Below are 25,578 nucleotides of genomic sequence, written 5' to 3' on the forward strand. Positions count from 1 at the left end.
TTTAAAAGAGAAAATAGATAGGGAAACAACTGCATTAACCTCTTTATCCCAACAGTTTAATCTCTGAGTGTTGGAGAAAATTGCATAGGAGGATGAGGCTATATATTTACACCATATCATTGATATACTAGAACATATTTAATCTTAATTTCTAAATCCTTAATGAAGTGGGCAAGATCTGTAGAAATTGGCAGTATTACATGGTCAGATCGTGCCCATTTGGAAGTAATATTCAGTAGTTGGCTTTGGGACTCAAAGATAATCTTTTTGAAGAATGAATTGTTTGCTTCTTTGGGATAAATATTTGGCGGCAGGAACTTTAAATGATCAATTACATTAGAAAAAATGATAAACCATATAAAGAGGTATCTGTGGGAGGTGTAAAGCAATATGAAGGAGTCAGCTGAAAATTAAAATTAGACATGAGCTCAAGGATTCAAAACAAACTCATAAAACTGCAGGCTCAAAAAAAATCAGTTGGATAATACTGGGGAAAATGAATATGCTGATAACAAGTGCTCCCAAAAAAGGATTTTTATAAAAAACACACAATTATTTGTCTTGAAAGTTTAAAGGTAGTCAAGAACAATGATAACATATCCTAATGAAATATTCTGTAGTGATCCGTACACTTCAGAAACTCCAAGCTCTTGAGGTAATTGAAAAATATATGGAAGTATAGGCTTGCCAGACATATAAGATTGGTAAAGGTACTTTAGATGAAGAATGAGGGAGATTCTAGAGGCAATAGCAAATGTGAAGAATGGCAGAACTCCAGGGAGGCCTGATGCCTTTCCAACTGAACTGTGAAAGATATTTAAGGAGTTCTTAGCAGGCTATTTCACTGATACCTCTAATGCTCTTCTGTGGGGCAGGAATTTGCGTAGTTTATGAAGACTACTGTTGTATTTCTCCCTGAGGTTAGGGAAAAAATATTGCCTCTTGTGGACATTACAGGTGTATGTTATTGGTGAGTCCTAATCTACTGTTCCTAGCAAAAATATTAGCCACCTGTTTGCAGTCCATTCTGCCATTCTATCTACGTCTGGATCAAACTATCGTTCAGTAAAGACATGAAAAGATGAAAAGTCCAGGCGTTCTTAAAATAATTCACATCACCTTATCAAAAGAGAATCCATTTTTCTTGTTACCTTTGATGTAGGATAGGCTTTTAATAGGATTGAGTGGAATTTTTTGTTTTGTTTTGTCCATCTGCCTCTTAGTTCCTCAAATGGATTGTGCCCTAGCAGAAATGGTCACACTTGACGTGAGAATTGGGGGGGTGAAGGGTAGGAAGTTATTGTTATGGAAACATCCAATGCCTCAAATGTATGTGGCATATGACAAATACGTTGTTACTATGCAATACTCAGAGCATTTGGTCACAAAATCCATCACACATGATTTTTTTAATATTAAAATGTTTGAGACTTACCTGGGTTCATAAATATGATTGAAGACAGAACTGCCATTCAGTTTAAGACAAATCACAGAAACATGCCCAGGGAAGTGTAAAGAAGTTTAATTCTGTAATGTGATGCCTTTCCAGATGAGTTTTGCAAGATATTTGCAGTGTTGTTTCAGCCATGTTGATCCTAGGATATTAGAGAGATAGGTGGGTGAGGGAAGTTACTATTTCAGGTGGCACAGCTTTTCTCTTTCACCAACAGAAGTTGGTTCAATAAAAGATATTACCTCACCCACCCTGCCTCTCTCATTTTTCAAGATATGTAAAGTCTTAGTAGGCCCTGCTCTAAATTTTGATGTCAATGATGTAATCTCCTGCCAAACAGAAACATTTGATGAATGTATCACTATACAATGTTTCTCTAAATAAAATTTGTAATAGTTAATATTTCTAGTACTTACTGATAATTTTTAAACTTGTTCAAACATCTTAGAGTTAATAAGAGTACTACATCTGATCCATGCTTTAATCTGCTGTCTATATTTACTAGTATACAAAATCTAAAATGTGCTGATCTGTCAAGTATGTGGGAACTTCACATTGTATCTTTTTCTACTGCCTCCCTCACAGTCTTCCTCCCACACAAATATTTAAACAACCAGCTGCAAATTTTTTACAAATTAGTGTCCCAGTTAATTAAAATGTTATGTTTGGAGAGACTTATAACCAGGATTTGGAGGAAAAGGAAACTACAATTCAACAATAAAATGCATTTATAAAACATCTTTTAACACAGTTTGTTGGTCCATGTGAGCTGTAAAGAATCCACATGCTGCAAACAATTGACTAAATTGTGCACATGTATATACTGGAGTGACCTAGAACCCTGGGAATTCAGCTCCAAAAACAGACCATAACCCTTAATTGCCAGCAGTTGGTCCTCTGTGTGTCTGTGGGCTATAGTGTCACTCCTACATAAAGTCAATACATTCAACCAGTTTAGAGTAACACTTCAAGACAGCCACGTATGGAGTGGAGTACAACAGTAGGGGGGAGGCACCTCTTTTCTCCAAGAACCCCCAACATGAACAAAAAGCTACTGTGGAAGATTTTAATGACTTGTCTGAAAAACCCAGTACTTTATTGAACTCCGTAGATCTCAACCTTGGCAGAAAGAGTTAGGAGAATCTAGGATTGAACCATAACACGTAAAAAACCAAAACATACTTGACAAACTCTTAGTCCTGCTCTTCTCTCCCCCCCCCACCTTATATTTTGTTATGGCTCATTATTTAAGAACTGTTAATAGTGTTTGAGTACCAGCTGTGTGTGTGTACCATAGTTGTCATCCTAAGGTGACATTTGCAGCATACTGAGAAGGTGTTATGCACATGACTAGGCCAGTTTAGGTGTAAAAGTTTTGTTCGCTGGAAAATTGAGAGTAGGCACTCTTCTACTTCCAGTGTGCGTATGTAGGGATGAGTGGGTTCTAGTAATCATAGTTGATTCCCTCTAGGCTATTTTTTCACCTGTTGTAACTTGAGTTGATTGCATATTAAATCGAGTGAGTTAACCTACACCTTTGCAAATGCTAATCTAGATACTGCATAGACATTTGTTCCAAGACACACAAGCTGTCTTCAGCAGAAGAAAGAAGTGTATTTTAAACCCATATTAAGCTACCACATGTTAAAATCCGAGTGAAAACAAAGCTGTTGAAGTTTTAACCTAAACTTCAACAGCCTTGTTTTCACTAGGATTTTAACATGTCATCTAAATATAGGTTAAAATTATTTTTTTTCTTGTGAAGACAAAGTAAGGATTAGCACTTACAAAGGTATTAGTTAACTCAAGGTAATGGGCAATCAGTTAACTAGGTTGAAAAATAGAAACTATATCCCTAGTTTAGAAATAAATCATTTAGTGCAACATAAGGTGGTTTGGAGTTAGTGGTTCCTTACCTTCTCCAGATATTGATGGAAAAGAAAATAAGCTTGTACTCCATTTTTGTGCCTTAAATTGAAATAAAAAGAATAACTATCATTTTGGGAAGCTTCATTCTTGCTCCTTTATGGATAGTTGACATTTCCCTTGCAAAGAAAGGAGTATGTTTTGTCTTAGCAATAGAGCACTGAATTTCTTAGAAGGAAGCATTTTGATTTACTGTAGCAAGGACAAAATGTTCAGCTAGGACAGCAGTTTCACATCCTGCCACAGACAGGAATGGAAACCAGTATTGCTTTGCAATTTTTGCATGTACAGTAGAGAGGGTAGGTTTTTCTTTGGTGTGAGCTGTTGAGGTGGGGGGCACACTTCAGCCCAATAATAGTATATTTACGGCATATCTTTGCCCAGTTTTGTAGGATGGCAACTCCTGCCCCTTATGCACTCTCTTCTGTCAGGACTCTTTAACACAGTTTAGTTAAACTGGTGCATGTTTCTCTGTGGACACTTCTATATTGGTTTAAGCCTGAGGGTTTTTTTGTTTAATGTGCACCGCTAAGCTGGTAGAAGCCAGATATAGGCCTTTGCCAGTATAGCTGTGCCTGCAGACCCCCCAGAGTAGACACAACATAAGCTGACAGAATTCTGATGCTGACACAGCTGTGTCACCTCCCCAAATGACATTAGCTAAGGTGACATAAACACTCTTCTGTAGGTATAGTTGCATCTACACCGGGGTTTTGCTGTCATAAGTATTGATTACATGGTCTGTTTTCTTACACTCCTAGCTGAGATAGCTGTGCTAGCAAAATTTTGTAGTATAGAGCTAGCCTTAAACTGATACAAGAATATCGACACACACACTTAAACTGATATAACTGAATGGGTGTAAAATCATACCTTTAGTTATATCAGTACAACTTTGTGTGTAGACCAGTCCTCAATCTCTCCTGCCTATTACTTGATCTAAAGTAGTATATAAACAATTAAATGTTGTTTTAAATTCAAAATTACTTTTGTTTCTGGGGTCTCGATGGAAATTATTTTAACTGTTGCCAAAACCTGCGGGTAGGGGTTGGGGTTAGGACTTGAATCATTATAGTCAACTCAAGTGAAGTTTCACAAAGTTTCATCCCCTAATGCCCCTACTCTACTTGGGCTACATTGATGACATCTTCGTCATCTGGATCCATGGAAAAGAAGCCCTTGAGGAATTCCACCATGATTTCAACAATTTCCATCCCACCATCAACCTCAGCCTGGACCAGTGCACACAAGAGATTCACTTCCTGGACACTACGGTGCTAATAAGCAATAGTCGCATAAACACCACCCTATACCGGAAACCTACTGACCGCTATTCCTACCAACATGCCTCCAGCTTTCATCCAGGCCACACCGCACGATCCATTTTCTACAGCCAAGCTCTACGATACAACCGCATTTGCTCCAACCCCTCAGACAGAGACAAACACCTACAAGATCTCTATCAAGCATTCTTACAACTACAATACCCACCTGCGGAAGTGAAGAAACAGATTGACAGAGCCAGAAGAGTACCCAGAAGTCACCTACTATAGGACAGGCCCAACAAAGAAAACAACAGAACGCCACTAGCCGTCACCTTCAGCCCCCAACTAAAACCTCTCCAACGCATCATCAAGGATCTACAACCTATTCTGAAGGACGACCTATCACTCTCACAGATCTTGGGAGACAGGCCAGTCCTTGATTACAGACAGCCCCCAACCTGAAGCAAATACTCTCCAGCAACCACACAACAGAACCACTAACCCAGGAACCTATCCTTGCAACAAAGCCCATTGCCAACTGTGTCCACATATGTATTCAGGGGACACCATCATAGGGCCTAATCACATCAGCCACACTATCAGAGGCTCGTTCACCTGCACATCTACCAATATGATATATGTGACAGCAATGCCTCTCTGCCATGTTCGTTGGCCAAACTGGACAGTTTCTACGTAAAAGAATAAATGGACACAAATCAGACGTCAAGAATTTAACATTCAAAAGGCAGTCGGAGAACACTTCCATCTCTTTGGTAACTCGATTACAGACCTAAAAGTTGCAATTCTTCAACAAAAAAAATTCAAAAACAGACTTCAACGAGAGACTGCTGAATTGGACTTAATTTACAAACTGGATACAATTAACTTAGGCTTGAATAAAGACTGGGAGTGGATGGGTCATTCCACAAAGTAAAACTATTTCTCCATGTTTATTCCTCCCCCCGCTGTTCCTCAGACATTCTTGTCAACTGCTGGAAATGGCCCACCTTGATTATCACTACAAAAGGTCCCCCCACTATCCTGCTGGTAATAGCTCACCTTACCTGATCACTCTCATTACAGTGTGTATAGTAACGCCCATTGTTTCATGTTCTCTATGTATATAAATCTCCACACTGTATTTTCCACTGAATGCACCCAACAAAGTGAGCTGTAGCTCACGAAAGCTTATGCTCAAATAAATTGGTTAGTCTCTAAGGTGCCACAAGTACTCCTTTCCTTTTTGCGGACACAGACTAACACGGCTGCTACTCTGAAACCTTTGTGTAGTAAGTGACAGTTCTGGCAGAATATTTACATAGCTATGTAAACTGTGATTTTATTCCCACTGGGAACAGAAGCAAAGCTCACTCTTCTTGATATGTACATGTAGTTCTAATCGGAAAACTGATGGAGAACCGTGTGTCTAAAAGGTGGGGGAGGTGTATTTATCTCTGAACTTCTTGAAGGATATAGATGGCTCAGTCTGCCACCTTGTGGTAATTTGAGTTGTGTTTACATTATGGAAACTAATAGAGCAAACCGACTGTTAACTGCACACTTTTTTTGTATAGGCTGTGGATTGATTTGTAGAACAATTTTCAGAAATGACTTGTTCATTGGGAACAGTTGTATAAAGCTCAATGTAGCTGAGTTCAGTAGCTGCTTAACATCAGCAAGATAGGGATTTTGCCCAACTGTTCTGGTCAAATGTTCATAAATGTAGGATGTATTTGCATAATATATTTTTGAAGGACAAAATAAAGCAGTTTTACTGAGAGTTATAGTCCTTAATATTTTGGCAGTTATGTATGGAATATCAAAATTAATAGGTTTTTATAGTAATTGTTTACACTGTTGTTTTATAAAATGACTTCTGTAACTTCAGTATAATTCAGAGTTTGTGGCGCTCCTGTGCCTTTTGTGAATACATAATGTTAAAAAGGCTGCTATACAAATATTTGAAAAGGAATTTTTAAACAAATATCTCATGGATAAAAAGATGAGTTAATGGACACTTATGTGAAAGTATTTAAAGTTTGTACTTCCCTCTATCCTCTGGACCACAGAAATTGGAGCTCTAGCTTTTTCTGAGCTAAGTGGAAAACTTTCTGAGATAGCAGCTGGCTCTCTGAATGCTCTGAGCCTGTTGCCTCCTGGTGAAACGAGAAAATTGACTGAATTTCTGAGAGACCAGTTGGGTGAGCTAATAGCTTTTTCTTGGATCAGCTTCTGTTGGTGGAAGGGACCAACTTTTAAGCTTCAGAGTTGTCCTTCAAGTCTGGGAACCAGAGTGTCTGAGTTACACACAAGTTGGACAAAGTGTTTGTTTGTTAAATGTAAAGTTGTTGCAGGTGAGGATGAAATGGATAAGTGGGTGATATGGTTAGGGTCGATTTCTGAGTGTTGTACGTTATCTTGTAGATTTTTTTGAGGCAGGCAGTGATGCAGTAATAGTGAGGAATGCTGGTGTGTAGGGAGATCATCTCCATGGTGGCAAGCATGATGTTTTGGGGGAGGCTGTTGTTGCAGAGTTTCTAGATGAAGTTGGTAGAGTCTTGGAGGAAGCTGGCCTTTTGTGTGGTGAGTGGTTTGAGGATGGCTTCTGAGCTTTGGTATTCCTTCAGTAAGAGTGCATGATGGGTCTGCCTGGGTTTCCTTGTTTGGGTATCTTGGGGAGCATATAGAAGTTGTGGGGGATGAGGTTGTAGTGTTTTTCTGGGAAGAGTTTGGGGAAGGATTTGATGGTATCCTTAAATTCCTGGGTGAACTGTGGTGTGGGGTTATCTTTGAGTTCATAGATTCATAGATATTTAGGTCAGAAGGGACCATTATGATCATCTAGTCTGATCTCCTGCACAACGCAGGCCACAGAATTTCACCCACCACTCCTACAAAAAAACCCCTCACACCTATATCTGTGCTATTGAAGTCCTCAGATCGTAGTTTAAAGACTTCAAGGAGCAGAGAATCCTCCAGCAAGTGACCCGTGCCCCATGCTACAGAGGAAGGTGAAAAACCTCCAGGGCCTCTTCCAATCTGCCCTGGAGGAAAATTCCTTCCTGACCCCAAATATGGCGATCAGCTAAACCCTGAGCATATGGGCAAGATTCATCAGCCAGATACTACAGAAAATTCTTTCCTGGGTAACTCGGATCTCACCCCATCTGATAGCCCATCACAGGCCATTAGGCCTATTTACCATGAATATTTAATTACCAAAACCATGTTATCCTATCATACCATCTCCTCCATAAACTTATCTAGTTTAATCTTAAAGCCAGATAGATCTTTTGCCCCCACTGCTTCCCTTGGAAGGCTATTCCAAAACTTCACTCCTCTGATGGTTAAAAACCTTCATCTAATTTCTAGTCTAAATTTCCTAGTGGCCAGTTTATATCCATTTGTTCTTGTGTCCACGTTGGTACTGAGCTTAAATAATTCCTCTCCCTCTCTGTTATTAATCCCTTTGATATATTTATAGAGAGCAATCATATCTCCCCTCAACCTTCTTTTAGTTAGGCTAAACAAGCCAAGCTCCTTGAGTCTCCTTTTATAAGACAAGTTTTCCATTCCTTGGATCATCCTAGTAGCCCTTCTCTGTACCTGTTCCAGTTTGAATTCATCCTTCTTAAACATGGGAGACCAGAACTGCACACAGTATTCCAGGTGAGGTCTCACTAGTGCCTTGTATAACGGTACTGAAACCTCCTTATCCCTACTGGAAATACCTCTCCTGATGCATCCCAAGACCGCATTAGCTTTTTTCACAGCCATATCACATTGGCGGCTCATAGTCATCCTATGATCAACCAATACTCCAAGGTCCTTTTCCTCCTCCGTTACTTCTAATTGATGCGTCCCTAGCTTATAACTAAAATTCTTGTTATTAATCCCTAAATGCATGACCTTACACTTCTAACTATTAAATTTCATCCTATTACTATTACTTCAGTTTACAAGGTCATCCAGATCCTCCTGTAGGGTATCCCTGTCCTTCTCTAAATTGGCAATACCTCCCAGCTTTGTATCATCCGCAACTTTATTAGCACACTCCCACTTTTTGTGCCAAGGTCAGTAATAAAAAGATTAAATAAGATTGGTCCCAAAACCGATCCTTGAGGAACTCCACTGGTAACCTCCCTCCAGCCTGACAGTTCACCTTTCAGTAGGACCCGTTGTAGTCTCCCCTTTAACCAATTCCTTATCCACCTTTCAATTTTCCTATTGATCCCCATCTTATCCAATTTAACTAATAATTCCCCATGTGGCACGGTATCAAATGCCTTACTAAAATCTAGGTAAATTAGATCCACTGAGTTTTCTTTGCCTAAAAAATCTGTTACTTTCTCAAAGAAGGAGATCAGGTTGGTTTGGCACGATCTACCTTTTGTAAAACCATGTTGTATTTTGTGCCATTTACCATTGACTTCAATGTCCTTAACTACCTTCTCCTTCAAAATTTTTTCCAAGACCTTGCATACTACAGATGTCAAACTAACAGGCCTATAATTACCCGGATCACCTTTTTTCCCTTTCTTAAAAATAGGAACTATGTTAGCAATTCTCCAATCATACGGTACAACCCCTGAGTTTACAGATTCATTAAAAATTCTTGCTAAAGGGCTTGCAATTTCTTGTGCCAATTCCTTTAATATTCTTGGATGAAGATTATCTGGGCCCCCCCGATTTAGTCCCATTAAGCTGTTGAGTTTCGCTTCTACCTCAAATATGGTGATGTCTACCTCCATATCCTCATATCCTCATTCCCCTTTGTCATGCTACCATTATCCCTATGATTCTCTTTAGTCTTATTAAAGACTGAGGCAAAGTATTTGTTTAGATATTGGGCCATGCCTAGATTATCCTCGACCTCCACTCCATCCTCAGTGTTTAGCGGTCCCACTTATTCTTTCTTTGTTTTCTTCTCATTTATATGACTATAGAACTTTTACTATTGGTTTTAGTTCTTTATAGTAGGTGCAAAAATGAGGAGTCCGGTGGCACCTTGAAGACTAACAGATTTATTTGGGCATAAGCTTTCATGGGTAAGAACCCATGGAGTCAGGGTGTTGTCTGCTAGCCTTCATGACACAGTCATCACGCTTAAGGACTGCAATGACACTCCCTCTGTCTGCTGATTTGATTGCTGTCTGGTGATTGAATTTCAGGGACTGTATAGTTATCCTCTTGTTGGTGAGAGATTGTGGTGGATATAATGTTCAATGAGGATTTTACAGTTAACTTTTTCCTGAATTTTTAAAGTTATAACTGAGTTTTTCTCCTGTTAGCACTGCAGTGTTCCAAACCACACACAAGTGTACACAGTATATATTGTAAAAGCAGCAAAGACTCCTGTGGCACCTTATAGACGAACAGACGAGCATGAGCTTTCATGGGTGAATGCCCACTTCGTTGGAACGTTTGTTCATCTATACGGTGCCACAGGACTCTTTTCAGAGTAACAGCCATGTTAGTCTGTATTCGCAAAAAGAAAAGGAGTACTTGTGGCACCTTAGAGACTAACCAATTTATTTGAGCATAAGCTTTCGTGAGCTATAGCTCACTTCATAACGCCACAGTATGCATCCGATGAAGTGAGCTGTAGCTCACAAAAGCTTATGCTCAAATAAATTGGTTAGTCTCTAAGGTGCTACAGGACTCTTTGCCGCTTTTACAGATCCAGACTAACACTGCTATCCCTCTGAAGCTTGACAGTATATATTGGTAACAGATATAAATGAATTCAGCCTCATGTCTGGCTCTGCTGCATCATTCCATAAATTGTAGCATTCTATGGGTTTAACAGAGCTTGACAAGTTAAGGGAGAATATTGTGAAAAGATTTTGCTTTTTTTACTTTATTTTCTTTGTGAATGCCAGGGGGAGCTCTTTCCTATTAGCAGCTTCGTTCTCTTGAAAGACACTGCTTGTAAAATAGGTTACAGCAGTGTTGCAAGGAATTGGTCATGCAATGGTGTTAAATCAAGCATCAGCTGAAATTCGTGTTCAATAGTTTGTTTTGTTTTCATAGGATTCTGCTGCTTGGATGTACTGGCTATTTCATTCCTGCTTGTTTTTCACATGCCAAAATATAGACAATTTTCAGACCCCTGATTGTGGGCTGTCTCCATATTTTTCTCGCCTTTTTGCCCCAGGCAGCAGCCATCGTGGTGCCATGTAAATATGGCTTCTGCACCATCAAGTACAAATTTGTGAAGCAGAAATCCACCCCCCCCAAGCCCACAAATAAATGAGAAATTAGAAGGATTGAGCACTAAATCCATTCCTTTACTTGTAAAGTGAGCAAATTTACTATTGAAATTGCAGAGACAAATATTTGGAACTTCCCCTTCATGCTATATATTCCTCAAGTTTAGGTTCGCACTTAAACGTCAGTGTTTTTCAGTTTATTCTTTCAACAATCTATCAGCCCTTCTTCGGCTATGCAATGCTGACCTTTATAGCCTCTTTGGACCCTTGTTGTTTTTGTGTAAGTCTGTTTAATCTCTTACTATGCACAAAGTACCTTCAGAATGTGGTAGGCATAGGTGCTCTAAATATAAATTTACCCTTTAAAATCTCTATCTCACTCCAGTTGTCTTTTTTCCTTTTTTGGAAAGGAACTACCATTCAGTAAGTATTAACAATTCTGATTTTGATTTGGTGAATACCTAAGTAAAATTCTGCTTTTAAAAAGTCATCCACCTTTTAAAAAAAATCTTAATTTTAATCTATTGTGATGGCTTTAATACAGGTCTTGACTTTGACCTTCAGTTAAAATATGATTCTTGGAATATCTCTGAATTGTGTGAAGAGATTTCTGTTTCATCTTAATTTATTATGACACATCTTGTCAGCACATCATTTTAATGTTAGTTTCTGCTAGGAGCTTGTTGGGGTTGGGAGAGAAGATGAAGTTGGTGGCCAAACATCCATTCTCATGGACCTCTCAGAAGCATTTGACCATGAGGTACTGGTGATCCCAATTGAGAAAGGTGGCAGTGGTCCAGATGAATGTGCCAAACTGCTCTGAGTCCCACCCAAAGGGCAGTAAATGGAAACTGGACATGTAGCACTAGATTCTTCACTTGTGGAGTTTCACAAAGTTCAGGTTTCAGAGTAGCAGCCGTGTTAGTCTGTATACGCAAAAAGAAAAGGAGTACTTGTGGCACCTTAGAGACTAACCAATTTATCTGAGCATAAGCTTTCGTGAGTTACAGCTCACTTCATCAGGTGCATTCAAGGTTCAGTAGCTCTTTAGTCCTATTCAGCATCTGCATGCAGCCACTAGGTGAACTGACGACATGGACTCAAGTGCCAGCAGGATATAGATGAGAGACAGCTCTACTTATCTTTCAGCATATACGATCATACTGCTACCACAAAGATGGTCCATAGCTTAGATGAGATACAGCTCATAGATGGAGAGCAGCTGGTGGAAGCTCAACCCAAGCAAGGCAGAGATTATGCTGGGGGCAGAAGAAAGTCCTCTGGTTGACCTGAGAATCTATCCCATCCTGGTGGATGATGACCTGGCCTCAGTTATACACTTTCATCAACTCCCATCTGGATTGTAGCAATGCAGTACACCTAGCCATGAAGCCATCAGTCTGTAGAAAACTCCAGCTGCTACAGAATGCTACAGCTCATCTCCTCAGCAACATGGGCTACTGTGAGCACATCAATCCTGTTCTGTCTCTGCAGTGGCTTTCTGTAGAATATTGAATCAAGTTTAAGGTCCCAGCGTTTTATCTTAAAATTGTTCAGTGACCTGGGCACAGCATATCTAAAAGATGACCTAAAACTCTGGGATGAAGACTCTGGTAAACAGCTCTTCTCCTTAGGCACAATGGAACTGGTTGCCATAAGGGCAAAAGCTAGTCTTTTGCAGGAGGCAGACTTTTCCCAGGGCAGTCTAAGACCTAAGGAACAAGCTCCCACAGGAACTAAGGACCATCAAAAACCTTGCATTTTCTACTCCAGGTGCAAGGCATATTTCTTCAACCTTGCATTCTCAAAAATATATAGCAGGATGTATATCAATTTTTTTTAAGAAAGAAACCACCAAACCAACAAGAACAAAAATGTCCCCACATTACATATTGATGGCTTATCACCTGTTTAACATAGTCTTTTGCAATGGGCTAGCTGGGTATGTGGTTTTGATGTTGACTGATTCTCAACTGTCTACTTTAGAAAAGAAATCTTACTTTTGCATTTCCTTTCTATAGTTGAAGTCATGTCTGCCACAACCTCAGGTAGCAAGCTTCTGTTGTGGTTTTCTTAAGAAGAGTAGACAAGTGATTGTCCCCTATGACTAAGTTCCATTTAAAAAGTGGACAGTTACAACAATATCAAACCCTCCACCATAGTGAAATAGTGCCAGCTGTGGCATGGAATGAGCCTGAATGAAGTGTCCTTGGTGTACTGTTTTTTAGAGGATGACGATTAGGATATGATCCAAATTCTGTAACTTCAGGCTGGTATTCCCGTAATTAAATCTTGGCACGTTTAGTAGCTTTTTATCTTCTTAAACATTACTATTTTAGTGAATTGGATATCTGAGGGCTATGGTAATTCATTTGGTTGATCGTCTCATTGCCCTGGCTTTCAAGCTTTCTCATGTAATTAGGATTGTAACTGTGCTTTCTCATATAGTAGTGTTTATTTTTAGAAACACTGAGAAGTGGGTTGGGATGGAAAGAAGATTATCGGGCATGAGGTTAACATTTTTTTTTTTAAGTGTTGATTTTTTCCCCTCAGTAAAAACACTCAGGATATGTCTACACTACAGCTTACGCCAGCAGAAATTATGTTGCTTGGGGTGTGAATAAACCACCCCTGTGAGGGACATAAGTTACAGTGACATAAGCTGCAGTGTGGGCAGCTTCTCCTGTTGACATAGCTTCTGCTGTTCATGGAGGTGATTTTATTATGCTGACAGGAGAGCTCTCTCCTATCGGCATAGAGTGTCTTCACCAGATATCTGGAGCTGCGCTGCAGTTTTGTACGTGTAGACATACCCTCCGTTGTAGATACTGAGTTTCCCTGAGCTTGCTTTCACAAAAGAAATGAAGGTCCTAAAATACCTTAATAGAAGGAAGCGGAGGAATTGTGATGTTAATTGAATTGTTAAATAAAACAGCCAACTAAAATCATGGGCCAGACTTCTGTCTTTATAGTCAAATCAAACACAAGAAGAACCACAGCAAAAACATAAGGATTTTCTTTTTGTTTATACTTTTAGTGACGTTGAAAGCATACTTGTGTATAACATTCCATTAGAAGTTTCTGGTATGTAAATGCAGAACACTAACAAAACTCTCACGCTCTGCCTAATGTAAACATTGACTATTTGGAACATGTATTAGTAATATTTCGAGCAAACTCAGTAGAAGACTGTTGGGAGCTCTGTGAAGATGGTAACAATTTTAATACCTTACACCGATACAAGAAGTATAATAAATGTTTTCTATCTGTTTGCAGGATTTGGAGATAGTGTATTCCTATTTACATGGAATGGAAGCCTTGTCTAATCTGAGGGAACACCAACTCAGGTATGGTATTTTAACGCTAATATTATGCTATTTATGTGCTAAAGAGGCATCTGTTAGTTGTGATTTAGAAAATATTTTTTACCCAGATATCATGGTGATAAATATCTTCATACTTGTAATAATACTTGATTTCTTTTATCTTATAAACTTGGCAGTAATATTTAGTAAATTAAAAATCTGCATTATCAGCACAATCAGCTGTAAATGTAGAGTTTTTAAAACCAGAGTAATAAACTTCTGTAGAAGATTGGTTGCTAGATTTTTTTCACCACTCATGTATTTTAGTTAAATAAATTCAGTTTATATGAAATATTTCAGTGAATAATTTTAGATTAAATACTTCCAGAAATTTTAACTTGTATTAGAGGCAGAGCTGGCAGTGCCAACTATAGCTAAGGTTGTCTAATGCTTTCTATTTTAAGACCCTGTTCTCAGTTGGCTGTAACTTTGCCAAACTTTAAACTGTTTCGGATGAAATTTTCCATGCTATCTGTCTCAGGTTGAATTTTTATGGACGGCTTCTGAGAATAAAGTTGAGGAAACAAATAAGCTTTTTCTTAATGTTACACTCCTACAGCTATTTTAGGAACCTGTAAGCACCTCCATGTTTTTGAGAAGGGACTTGAAATTCCATGAGGGTTGCCTTGTTTTTAGAGAGGTACAATTTGCTATCCTCATTAAAATCTACCCAAATTTGGCTAACTTAAGTCTCTGAAAATAATTGTTTGTATATGATGAGGACTGATTTGTTAGAAAATGTCAGCAAAGTTCTGTGAACATTGTCTCCTCTGAGTATGCTCCACCTGAACAGAGCTCTGTGTTAACCACGCTGCATGAGCTCCAACTTGTGTCTGGACAGAGCTTTTCATGCAGTTGGTTCTGGCTGCAGAGGACCTCTTTACTTCTGGGGCAATTCTATGCCAAAAAAAAATTCAGTGCAAAATATTTTAAAATTCTGCAAATTTTAGTTGTCAAAATAACACTCCATAATCAGGCCAGTTTCAATTATTTTGGTAATTTATTTCAAAATGCCTGTCAGCAAGTATGTCTGTAACAATACAGACACACACAAAAATACCCCAAGGAGTAGAGAGTTAAAGAAACCCCTATGACAACCCAGTTCCTGTCCTGCAGCATGTAAGTCGCTGTCAGCTATATCTGTGTGTGCTGCAAGCAAGCCAGCCACACCTTGGCTCTTACCACAAAGTGACTCCAACACACTCCCAGTCCCAGATTTTTCCCAGAAACGTATGTCCTATACAGGTCTTCCCTCACCTGGTCAATACAAATATGTTAAGTCTGTTGTTCCTTAAAGGCAATAATATGCACATATCTTGTTTCCCCAAATGGAGTTACCCCCACACTTGAACTTGAACACACTGGGTTAGATAAAATAATAAAACAGATTGTACAAGTGAGTACAAGTAATCAGACATGAAAGTCAGAAATGTTTACAAGAAAAATAAAGATTACTAGTATCTACTTAAGCAACGAAAACTTTCTCATCACAAGCTTTAGCAGCTGACCAAACTCTCAGGTCAGGACCCCTCCCCAACAGCTACTTCCTTTGTCTCTTCAGGTGCAGTGAATAAGATGGGCAAGGGGGGGCGGAGAGAGGAGTGTTTTGTGGTGTCTGCCCCTTCTTTTTATAGTCCTGTCCCACTTTGAGAAGCATTTCCAGCTGGGAGCAAGGTGACAAGCAATCTGTGCAGAAGGAAACTGGTTCTTTGCCAAAATGTAGAATTTTGCCCTTGACCCCTTTCCTGCCAAAGAATGGCCATTAAGCAGGTAATGCTCCATTGGCCTAGGTGACACCTGGCTGAGGCATCAGCTTGCCCTTTGTCTCTGAGGAACTGGTTTGGCCACTCCCCAGGTTTATCTGAGAAACATACAGTAGAACCTCAGGGTTACGAACACCAGAGTTATGAATTTACCAGTCAACCACATGCCGCATTTGGAACTGGAACTAAGCAATCAGGCTGCAGCAGAGATGGAAAAAAAAAAGAAGCAAATACTGTACAGTACTATGCTAAATGTAAACTACTAAAAAAAGGGAAAGCAATGTTTTCCTTCGTCAAAGTGAAGTTTGAAAGCTGTATTAACTCAATATTCAGTTGTAAACTTCTGAAAGAACAACCATAACATTTTGTTCAGAGTTAAACATCTCAGAGTTACAGCCTGCATTCCTGAGGTGTTTGTAACTCTGAGGTTCTACTGTACTTTTAGTTACGATTTCAGCTCGTTTATAACTTCATATATAACGCTGCTGCGTGCATTTTGCCATGATATCATTGATCAGCAAATTGAGTTTTCAAATGATACTTTACAAGGCATACTTCGTACAAACATTATAACAGTGTATAGGGTGTGAACACAGGTATATTCTATCATATTCAGAAGTTAGAAAATGCTACAGCTGTATTTGCCCTTGCAACATTAATTTGGCCCCCTGCTCTGTATGTATTATGATACAGTCTTTAATTACATGATCACAAACTGTTTTTCTATAGGACCCCTGCCTCATTCAGTTCCCGCAATGGACTGTGTGCTGGGAATGAATCAGTTGTGTAGTCAGCGAGGTTATTGTCTATATTGTCCTGCCTCATTTGTTTCTGAAGTTGCGAAGTGTGTGGTGAGTGATGCAGGAGCATGCATGGGAGAAAAGGGTGAGATGATCTCGTGGCTAAGGCAGTTGAATACTGCGTTGGAGAATGATTTTATCCCTACTTGTGCCACAAAGCTCCTGTGTGAGCAAGTCACTTAAACCAAACTTTTTGTAGGCGGTCACTAAGGGCATGGCTACACCGGAAACTTCGAAGTGCTGCTGTGGGAGTGCTCCTGTGTCAACGCTTTGAAGTGCGAGTGTGGTTGCGCGCGAGCGCTGGGAGAGAGGTCTCCCAGCGCTCCTGGTAATCCACCTCCACGAGGGGATTAGCCTGTCCACACTAGCACTTTAAAGCGCTCAGACTTGTGGCACTCAGGGGGGTGATTTTTCACACCCCTGAGCCAACAAGTTAGAGCACTATAAAATGTAAGTGTAGACAAGCCCTAAGGGTATGTCTGCACTGCCTTTTGGAGGACTCTTCAAGTCTGTGTGCTAAAAATAGCTGTTTGGATGTTGCAGCACTAGATTCTAAACTTAATTAAAACTGAATTGCTGGCGACATGATTTCTTATAACTGATGTGTACAGTTTGACATGAGTAGTGTTACTACTGCTATTCTGTAAAAATCACATGGTTTGAGTAGTGTTAGCAAAGGGCGGCCTGAAGCAAAGCTAGGAGTCCTTGGCCACTATAGGAGCAGTTATAATACCACTTTCCATCATATTTAAATACCTGTTCATTTGCAAGTGCAATACATCATCTTTAGTTTTAATTGAAAAAAAGTGTCAAGAGAATTGAGCACTTCTGAAAATAAATGTTTTAATAAAAATAATTTACGTTAACATAAGTTATAGGTGAAGACAAGGCTGGATTCCAGTTAGGCACGAGACTAGAGGTGCTGGTGTTCTAGGGGTGCCTAAAAGTTAAAAAGTATTTAAATTATTTTTTATATTTCTTGTTTAATTTTTTATGGAAAACTATGAAGGTCAGCTATAGGCAGAGGGGGGAAGAGGGGCGCTGAAGATGCTGTGCCTAGGGGTATGTAAAGTGTAAATCCTGCCCTGGGTGAAGAGGTGTTCGAGGATATAGCGGTACCATACTGTGAAGGGTTAAGTTAGTGGCAATCTAGAAATCGGTTAAACACTTCTAAATTTTTAAAATATTTCCTGATGTGTCCATAGAATATAATGCCAACTAGGAAAAAATATTCAAGGATTTATTTAAATCAGGTCAGTTACATGCATGTAACCTCAGATCTTCCCACTTTTTTACTAATTGTATAAAAGAGGCCACATTTTATTTATTTTTTCGTAAAATAATTTATAATATAGTATACTAGTGGCTCATGTTCTATGTGTATCTCCTATTGCTTTCTCCCACTCTTGCTGGGAGTGCTTTTGCCCACATTTTAAACATTTGGACTGGTTGCTACAGAATTGAAAGTGTTATGCATTTAAGTGTCTTTCACTGTTACAGTAACTCCTCACTTAACGTGGTAGTTATGTTCCTGAAAAATGCTACTTTAAGCGAAACGATGTTAAGCAAATCCAATTTCCTCATAAGAATTAATGTAAATGTGGTGGTGGTGGGGATGGGGGGAATTTTTTCCGCCAGACAAAACACACACACACAGAGTATAAGTTTTAAACCAACAATTTAATACTGTACACAGCAATGATTATTGTGAAGCTTGGTTAAGATGGTGGAGTCAGAGGGTGGGATATTTCCTAGGGAATGCCTTACTGCTAAATGATGAACTAGCACTCAGCTGAGCCCTCAAGGGTTAACACATTTTTGTTAATGTAGCCTCACACTCTACAAGGAAGAATGAATGGAGGAAGGAGACACAGCATGGCAGAGAGAGACAGAGACGCCTGTGTTTGTGTGTGAGAGTGCGAGACAGACACACACACACCTTGCCTCTTTAAGTACTCTGACCCCATTCTAAGTACACTGCCTTTTAAAGTAGATCAGCAAGATGAGACAGCAGCTGCTGTCAGCAAGCTCCCTCCATCCTGAGCCCTGTTGTGTCACCCCTCCTGCTCTGTGGAGATAAGGTACAGGAGCGGGGGGCAGGGGACACCCTGACATTAGCACTCCTTTCCTCCCCACCTCTGCACAGCAAGCAGGAGGCTTGGGGAGCAGCTCCAAGGCAGAGGGCAGGAGCAGCACACAGCAGTGGCGGGAGGAACAGCTGAACTGCCTGGCAATTGATAGCCTGCTGCGCGCTGCCACACAGGGAACTTAGGGGAGTGGGGAGCTGATAGGGGGCTGGCGGCCCACCCTGGTTCCAAGCCCCCACCAGCTAGCTCGAACGGGCTGCTCTTCTTGCAAGCAGTGGACAAAGCAGGCAGCTGCCAAACAATGTTATAAGGGAGCATTGTGCAACTTTAAACATTTCATGTTCTCTAATTGATCAGCAATGAAACGTTAACCGGGACAACTTTAAGTGAGGAGTTACTGTACGTGGTCCTGAGTAAAATTAGTGCACAATCTTAATTAGTCCTATACCATCACAATCACTGCAGTAGGTGATGCTGTTCTGGTTCTGATAGTCTTATGAACTTTAGAGAGAAGTAGGGGTGGCCAACTTTCTCATTTATGAAAACCAGACACTGAGCGCTGGTACCTGCTCCGCCTCTTCCCCTGAGGCCCCATCCCTTGTTCCACTTCTTTCCCTTGAGGCCCTGCTCCCACTCCTCTTCTCTCCCCACCCCGTACCTGGCTGTTCTCTCTATTACTCTCCCTCTGCCAGCTGAGCAGGGCTCTAGGGATGGGGGAGGGGGCGACTGGAGCAGGATGTTGGAGAGAGAGCCGGGCTCTAGGAGTGGGGTGGCTGGGGAGGGGGAGCTTTTATGTTTCAGTATTAATGCAGCAGTGGTACTATCAAGTAAAGTTTATGTGGTTGGTTTATTTGACATTCAATTTCCTTAAATTAATATTTCAATTTTGTAAAAACATTAGATTTTTAATAGAGAATAATTACTATGTTACAGTGCAAAAACTAGCATAGAGGGGCAAGCCAAATTACTTTTGTTACCTTTTTTAATGCATTGAATTAACTTTGACACAAATCAGATCTATGGTCTGGATGCTTTAGTCTATAGACTGTTACTTTGTCCTTCACATGTCATTTTATGCAGTTTTATCCAAGTATTGATTTTTTTTTTTCTCCAAGAACAGTCAGAATATATTTTGCAACTTGTATGTAGGTACAGAATTCACTTCACTTTGTTGGAAGGTGAGCTTTGATCACTCACAAACTGTTGCAGTATTAATTATTATGAAATTGTATGTAACATTTTTAGCGCACTTATTCATGTTTGAGAATACTAGGCTTAAATTGACCTTCTAACTTGTAAACAAAGATCATCGTGGCCTGATACATTGATGCATGGCTTTGGCTTGTAAATTGGAATTAAGTCAAGAGATTCTTTCTAAGGAATGTGTGGAACTTGTCCTGTTAACTTTATTAACACAGAGAATTCCTAGTAGAGAGCTTCTGTTTACAATACCATACATAGAAAAGGCTGACTTCATCCAGATTCAGGTTTATAGCATTTTCCAGGATAGTAACACTCTTTTTGTGCCTGTTAGTTTGTAAACCATTTTTGGAGATGAATTGTTTTTGTGGATTTTTTTAAACAGCAAACTTTTCTTCTAAAATAGCTTTGTTCACTACTGAAAAATACTATCTTAAAGTTTTGGGTTTTTTGAGGTTGGTTTTGGTTCTGAACTTGGTTGACTAAATTATGTTGTGATGTAGGAGATAGATGTAACATTCAAATAAATATCAGCACACCCACAGTACTGGTCAGAAACTTCATATATAGGAAGGAAGTAATCAACTGCCTATTATGAAAGAGCTTTAATTATATTATAACAAAACACATACATTTGTTACTGGAAACACTGTGCCGGCTTTTGCAAGAGGATTGTGTTACTTGTTTATCTACTGAAAATTCAGCCATACAGCTACTACGGAAGGGTGAATTTGTCTGACTAAAGGAGGAATGGATTTCAACCTTTGCCCCACACTCAAATCAAAGTTGAATTTACGTGCTAGTAAAATTGCACTGTCACTGAGAAACCAGAGTCTCCTATAATTCCTTAATCCCAGCCTGCGCATCACACAGAACTCTGCTAGCAGAGCAGAGGCTAGAGAAGAACTTATCAGTTTCCTTTATTAATATTTCACATTTTTTAAACCTTAGCTCCAGAAGTAGTGATTTTCCTATTCTGTACCTTCTCTTGGTTTCTCTATTCTGCAGATTGATTTATGACAAGTAAGACCAAGAGGCTCAATAACTGAAGATTGAGATCCTAGAACTAAGGGCAGGCATCTGGCTTTTTTAAGGTTGCAGGATCTTCTCATGGAAAGCCATGTGATACAGTGGACAATATTTCAGCAGTAGGATGTATTAATAAGTAGTGAGGCCCAATAAGCTTCTCATTGCACAAGGAAGCAAAAGTGCCCTTCCAGTGAGTAGAAACTTTTTCTTGATGTAGGAGATGCAGATCAGAGAGGTTCTCAACATCAAAGTGGACTGTTTGATACAGGAGCGGATAGTCTATTGCCAGGGGAAGGAATGGTCACAGCCCCCTCTGTTCATAAAGAATTCAGAGAAAAATTCAGGCCCTGTCCATCAACAGGAAAAACTCCCTTGTTTCCCCTCACTAGCCAAGGTTGTTAACAATCTATGGTGAGAGAGTGGATATAGGGGTAATTTTAGTAGAACCAAATTGGCTATTGAGGCCTTGGAGCTAGGAGGGAATAGCAATGGCCGTGGGGAAACCTTGTCACATTTTACAGAAAAATCTAACTGATCCAGGGGCCCAAACCAGTTTCTCCCTCCACTTCTTGGGAGTGTCAGACTTTTCCCCACTTGCCTGGGGTGCTGGGTGGATTGATTTGAATCATGATTTGAATTACCAAGTGGGACGCCTCAATTTAAATAATCAATTTTAATCAACTTTATTTGTACTTCATTTATTTTCTAAAGAAAGGTGCATTCTCATTGCACCTTTAAAAATCATTAAAACATTTTAAGTAAATGGAGCCTGTACACTAGATTGGGTACATCTTTTTGCTACTACAAGGGTATACTATAATTGTATACATTTAATTAAGAAATTATCTAACTTAATATTTTCAAATTCTTATTAATGGTGAATTTTGAGTGTTAGAAAATGGTGAATGATATATTGCTTATTTATTAGGTAATTCACTTTTTGCTCATGAGTTTGTCTCAAGCTTCATTAGCATGGCAACTGGAATTTTAACTGAACACACACAACAACATATACAGTTTATTTTTATCAAGCAAAACAACCTCAGTGTTTAGGATACATAAACTTCTCTTGTCAAAATATGTTTCACATTTTTCATCTAAATTAACCAGAGGGATTAACTGTAGTCAGTGAATTAAATTGATTATTTCAGGTTAGCCTAGAAAAAAATTTCAAATATGCCTAAATACAAGTGTCTGCAGATTAAATTCTTAGTCTCATCTCTGTCTCTTGAAAATGAGACAGTCTCCTAAATTACTTAGGCTGAACTGTTGTGATAGTTATAAATTTTGACCTCAAAAGTTGGATGTTTTCCCCCGGATCCTGTCTTTACATAGAAAAACAAACTTTAACTCAGCTTTTGATAGAGGCTCCTCAATTCAGCATATTTATTTAAATACTCTAAGAGATTATAATAAATTTAGGCCTTAACATATTTTGAATTAAATTCATATTTCATTTAAAATGTCTGTTTTTAAAGCGAAAAAGCTTATAACTTAAATTAAAATCCGTTTTTTTTTAAAATCAATTTTTAGCCACCCTGGTGGAGTGAGGGTTATAGTGCTGGGAAACTTTATCTTGATATGTCATCAGAAGCTAGTGGGTCATCTTCACATAGCAAGATATCTCATTGCAACAGAAGTGATCACACCCCTAGGGACTGAGAATTTCTGCCTGGAATTCAAATATAGTTCCTACTGGTTTAATAAAATATTCACGTTAGCTTCTTAAGCAAATCTCCTTATACTTGTCCATCAAGTAGCCTTTCTATTAGCAGTTTGTTCTGTAAATATAGAATATGTACTGGGGGGAGGCGGGGGGGGGGAAATGGTGTAAGACACTGAGCCACAATGCTGTGTGTTTCATGAATATAAAGTGGTTCTAAGAATCATCACTGATTTCATCACGAAGAGGAAGGTTACCATTCTCAGGACTTAGGAAATTCCCTTACAATTGTTTTGTCTGACATAAGTGCACCTGAAGGAAAAGTGGCATGTATTGGATGTGAAAGGGGCATTAAGGATTTTCCTGAAGTCTGGAGAGAGGATTTTCCTGCAGGAAAATCTCTTCACCTTTTGTAACTTACTGCCCTTTTGGAATTGGAAACGAGCAAGGGATTTTAATGCTAAAGCTTCAAAATTTCAGCCAAGGGCAGAACTGTCAACATGAGGTACTTTTTTGAGGTATATTTGGCTTGACCTGAAAAAGCAGGTACTGGAAATCTCACAAAAGACGTCTGATCAGTATTGCATATTGCTTTATTTTTCTTAAAATGTGCCTTATATTCTGAACTATCTTACACTGAAATGTGAAATAATACTTAACTCCTCTACAGTGCTTTTCATCAGCAGATCTCAAAGCATGTTATAAAGGAGCTCAATATCATTATCCCCATTTTACAGAGACTAAGCATTTCATGGGAGAGGTTACATCCCACTAATAGTCACGTTAGGTAAACTGAATGAGGAGTTATTTGTGGCACCGTAGAGACGAACACATTTATTTGAACATAAGCTTTCATGGGCTAAAACCCACTTCATCAGATGCATGCAGTGGAAAATACAGTAGGAAGATATATATAGAACATGAAAAAATGGGTGTTGCCATACACACTATAAGGAGAGTAATCAATTAAGGTGAGCCATTATAAGAATGATCAGTTGAGGTGAGCTAGGTAAACTGGCAACTTCAGTACTGTAAGCTCACCAGTTGAAATACGTCTGTAAACAACTTAAACATATATTATTTTCATTAAGGGCTGAGAATAAATGTGAAAATATTCATTAAATATTTTAATAAAACTTTTTCCGGACATTGAGGCCTCCTTTGAATGATAAACTATAAAGGTGGTAAAGGGGAAAAAAAAATGTCCTATTTTTTTCTCTTACAGACTGATGTGTGAGACTGTGAGATATGAAAGGCATGAAGCAAACGAAGTTCTGTACTAGTAAGTGTTTCCTCTTTTCTTCTATGTGCAGTTCAGTGAACCAAATCTTTCCGAAAGTGTTAAAGGGTGTGTTTATTCCAACTTGCTGATTAAAAGTGTGTTCTGTAAACACAAATGAGACACCTTAACTTCATCACGTAGCATAGAAATGTACAGGTTCAAACTGGTGTTAGTGATAGAGCTGATGTGCATTGTTGTAACTTAGTAGTCAGTGAAAGGCCAGAGAATTAGTGGATGTGGAATGTCATCTCCTCAGATTAAGCTGTCATCTGGATTTATATCAATCAAGATAAAGCAGTAGTGACCAGCTTTTCCTGCCATAGGTGGCAGATCAACAAATCTAGCATGGGTGATAATTAGCAGGGATGTGAATTGATGTCATTTCAGATACAGTGGAGATCTCTTAACAGCACGCATCCTTAAGTGTGCCATTAATTCCCCCTCCTCCCCCCAATGGGTTAATTTTTTTTCAGATTTCTAATGTAAAGCAGGTAACCTGCAATGCAGTATAGTGTTCATCAGTGGATGAGTTGAAAAGTGTATGAATAATGCAGCCTTGCAAATTCCTCTAATCCACTGGCCCAGAGCCTGTAATTTTGTTTTTGCACAGGCAAATAATTTTTTTGTATTTTCATTATTGATCATGACAAAGAATGGTGAACATACTTATGTGCTAAATTTTCAAGATTGCAAGGTAGGTATAATGTCTGAAACTGGGAAAACTAAACAATTGTATCTAAAGAAAGGTATCTGGAAAATAAAGATCGGTGGAAACGAACATACTCTAATATCAGTATCTAGCTGGCGTAATCTCAAATGATTGATTGTACCATAACTATTTTATCAGGGAAACTTATGGTGGCAGTTTTTGTTACATTTTGGTTTGACTGCATTCCTTCTTTGTGTGTACTTATGTTTAATAACGATCATCTAGACTCTAAATCTCAGGAATAGGAGTTTTACCTGATCATTAGTTTAAACAAAGAATGGGTATCATAGACACCCCATATTTGTTTTTTTGTGAACAAAATAAATGCTGCTATTGACAGAATTTATCCTTAAATTAGGATTCAGGGTGTATATTCTGAGAAAATGTAACATGCAAGTGGAAAATCCTGAAGTCTGGGTTAATTTGAAGTGCCTTTCCCATTCCTTTGCATTGATTCCCTTTGTCAGATCTTTCATGTGACTTTATCTTCACTTTGATCTTCTGCCTGTCCTTTCTACTTACTTTCTGACCCTTTTTTTGCACTCTATTCAGTTCGTCTAATTGGCAATTTCTTCCTATACACACAAGTGCAAAATGTTTTTGGTTTTAGCATGATCAATCTGTGCACACTTGGACTCCATGAAAACCTATGCAGTACTGGGATATTTTTTTTAAATTGTTGGAATTTTGTCAAGTCAGACACACACAAATTTGTCTGTCTAGGTTGTAGTTTAGCATTTTGATATGTTCATAGAATATCTGGGTTGGAAAGGACCTCAGGAGGTCATCTAATCCAATCCCCTGCTCAAAGCAGGACCAATCCC

The 25,578-nt window shown here is 39.0% G+C and overlaps 1 protein-coding gene across 10 annotated transcripts in view; it reads left to right on the forward strand.

Annotated features, from left to right (window-relative positions):
• RAPGEF2 (Rap guanine nucleotide exchange factor 2) overlaps nt 1-25,578 on the forward strand; it is a 307,277-nt gene that overhangs the window by 100,419 nt on the left and 181,280 nt on the right. For 9 of the 10 annotated variants that reach the window (XM_073341485.1, XM_073341476.1, XM_073341481.1 and 6 more), the window contains exons 2-3: nt 14,133-14,203; nt 23,989-24,045. In XM_073341485.1, coding sequence (XP_073197586.1) covers nt 14,133-14,203; nt 23,989-24,045 — 128 coding nt within the window. Of the gene's footprint in view, nt 1-14,132; nt 14,204-23,988; nt 24,046-25,578 lie in introns of those variants that run through there. The other variant, XM_073341489.1, reaches the window with a different exon arrangement.

This window comes from Lepidochelys kempii, chromosome 4 (assembly GCF_965140265.1).
Source record: "Lepidochelys kempii isolate rLepKem1 chromosome 4, rLepKem1.hap2, whole genome shotgun sequence".
In the NCBI taxonomy this organism is placed as follows: Eukaryota; Metazoa; Chordata; order Testudines; family Cheloniidae; genus Lepidochelys; species Lepidochelys kempii.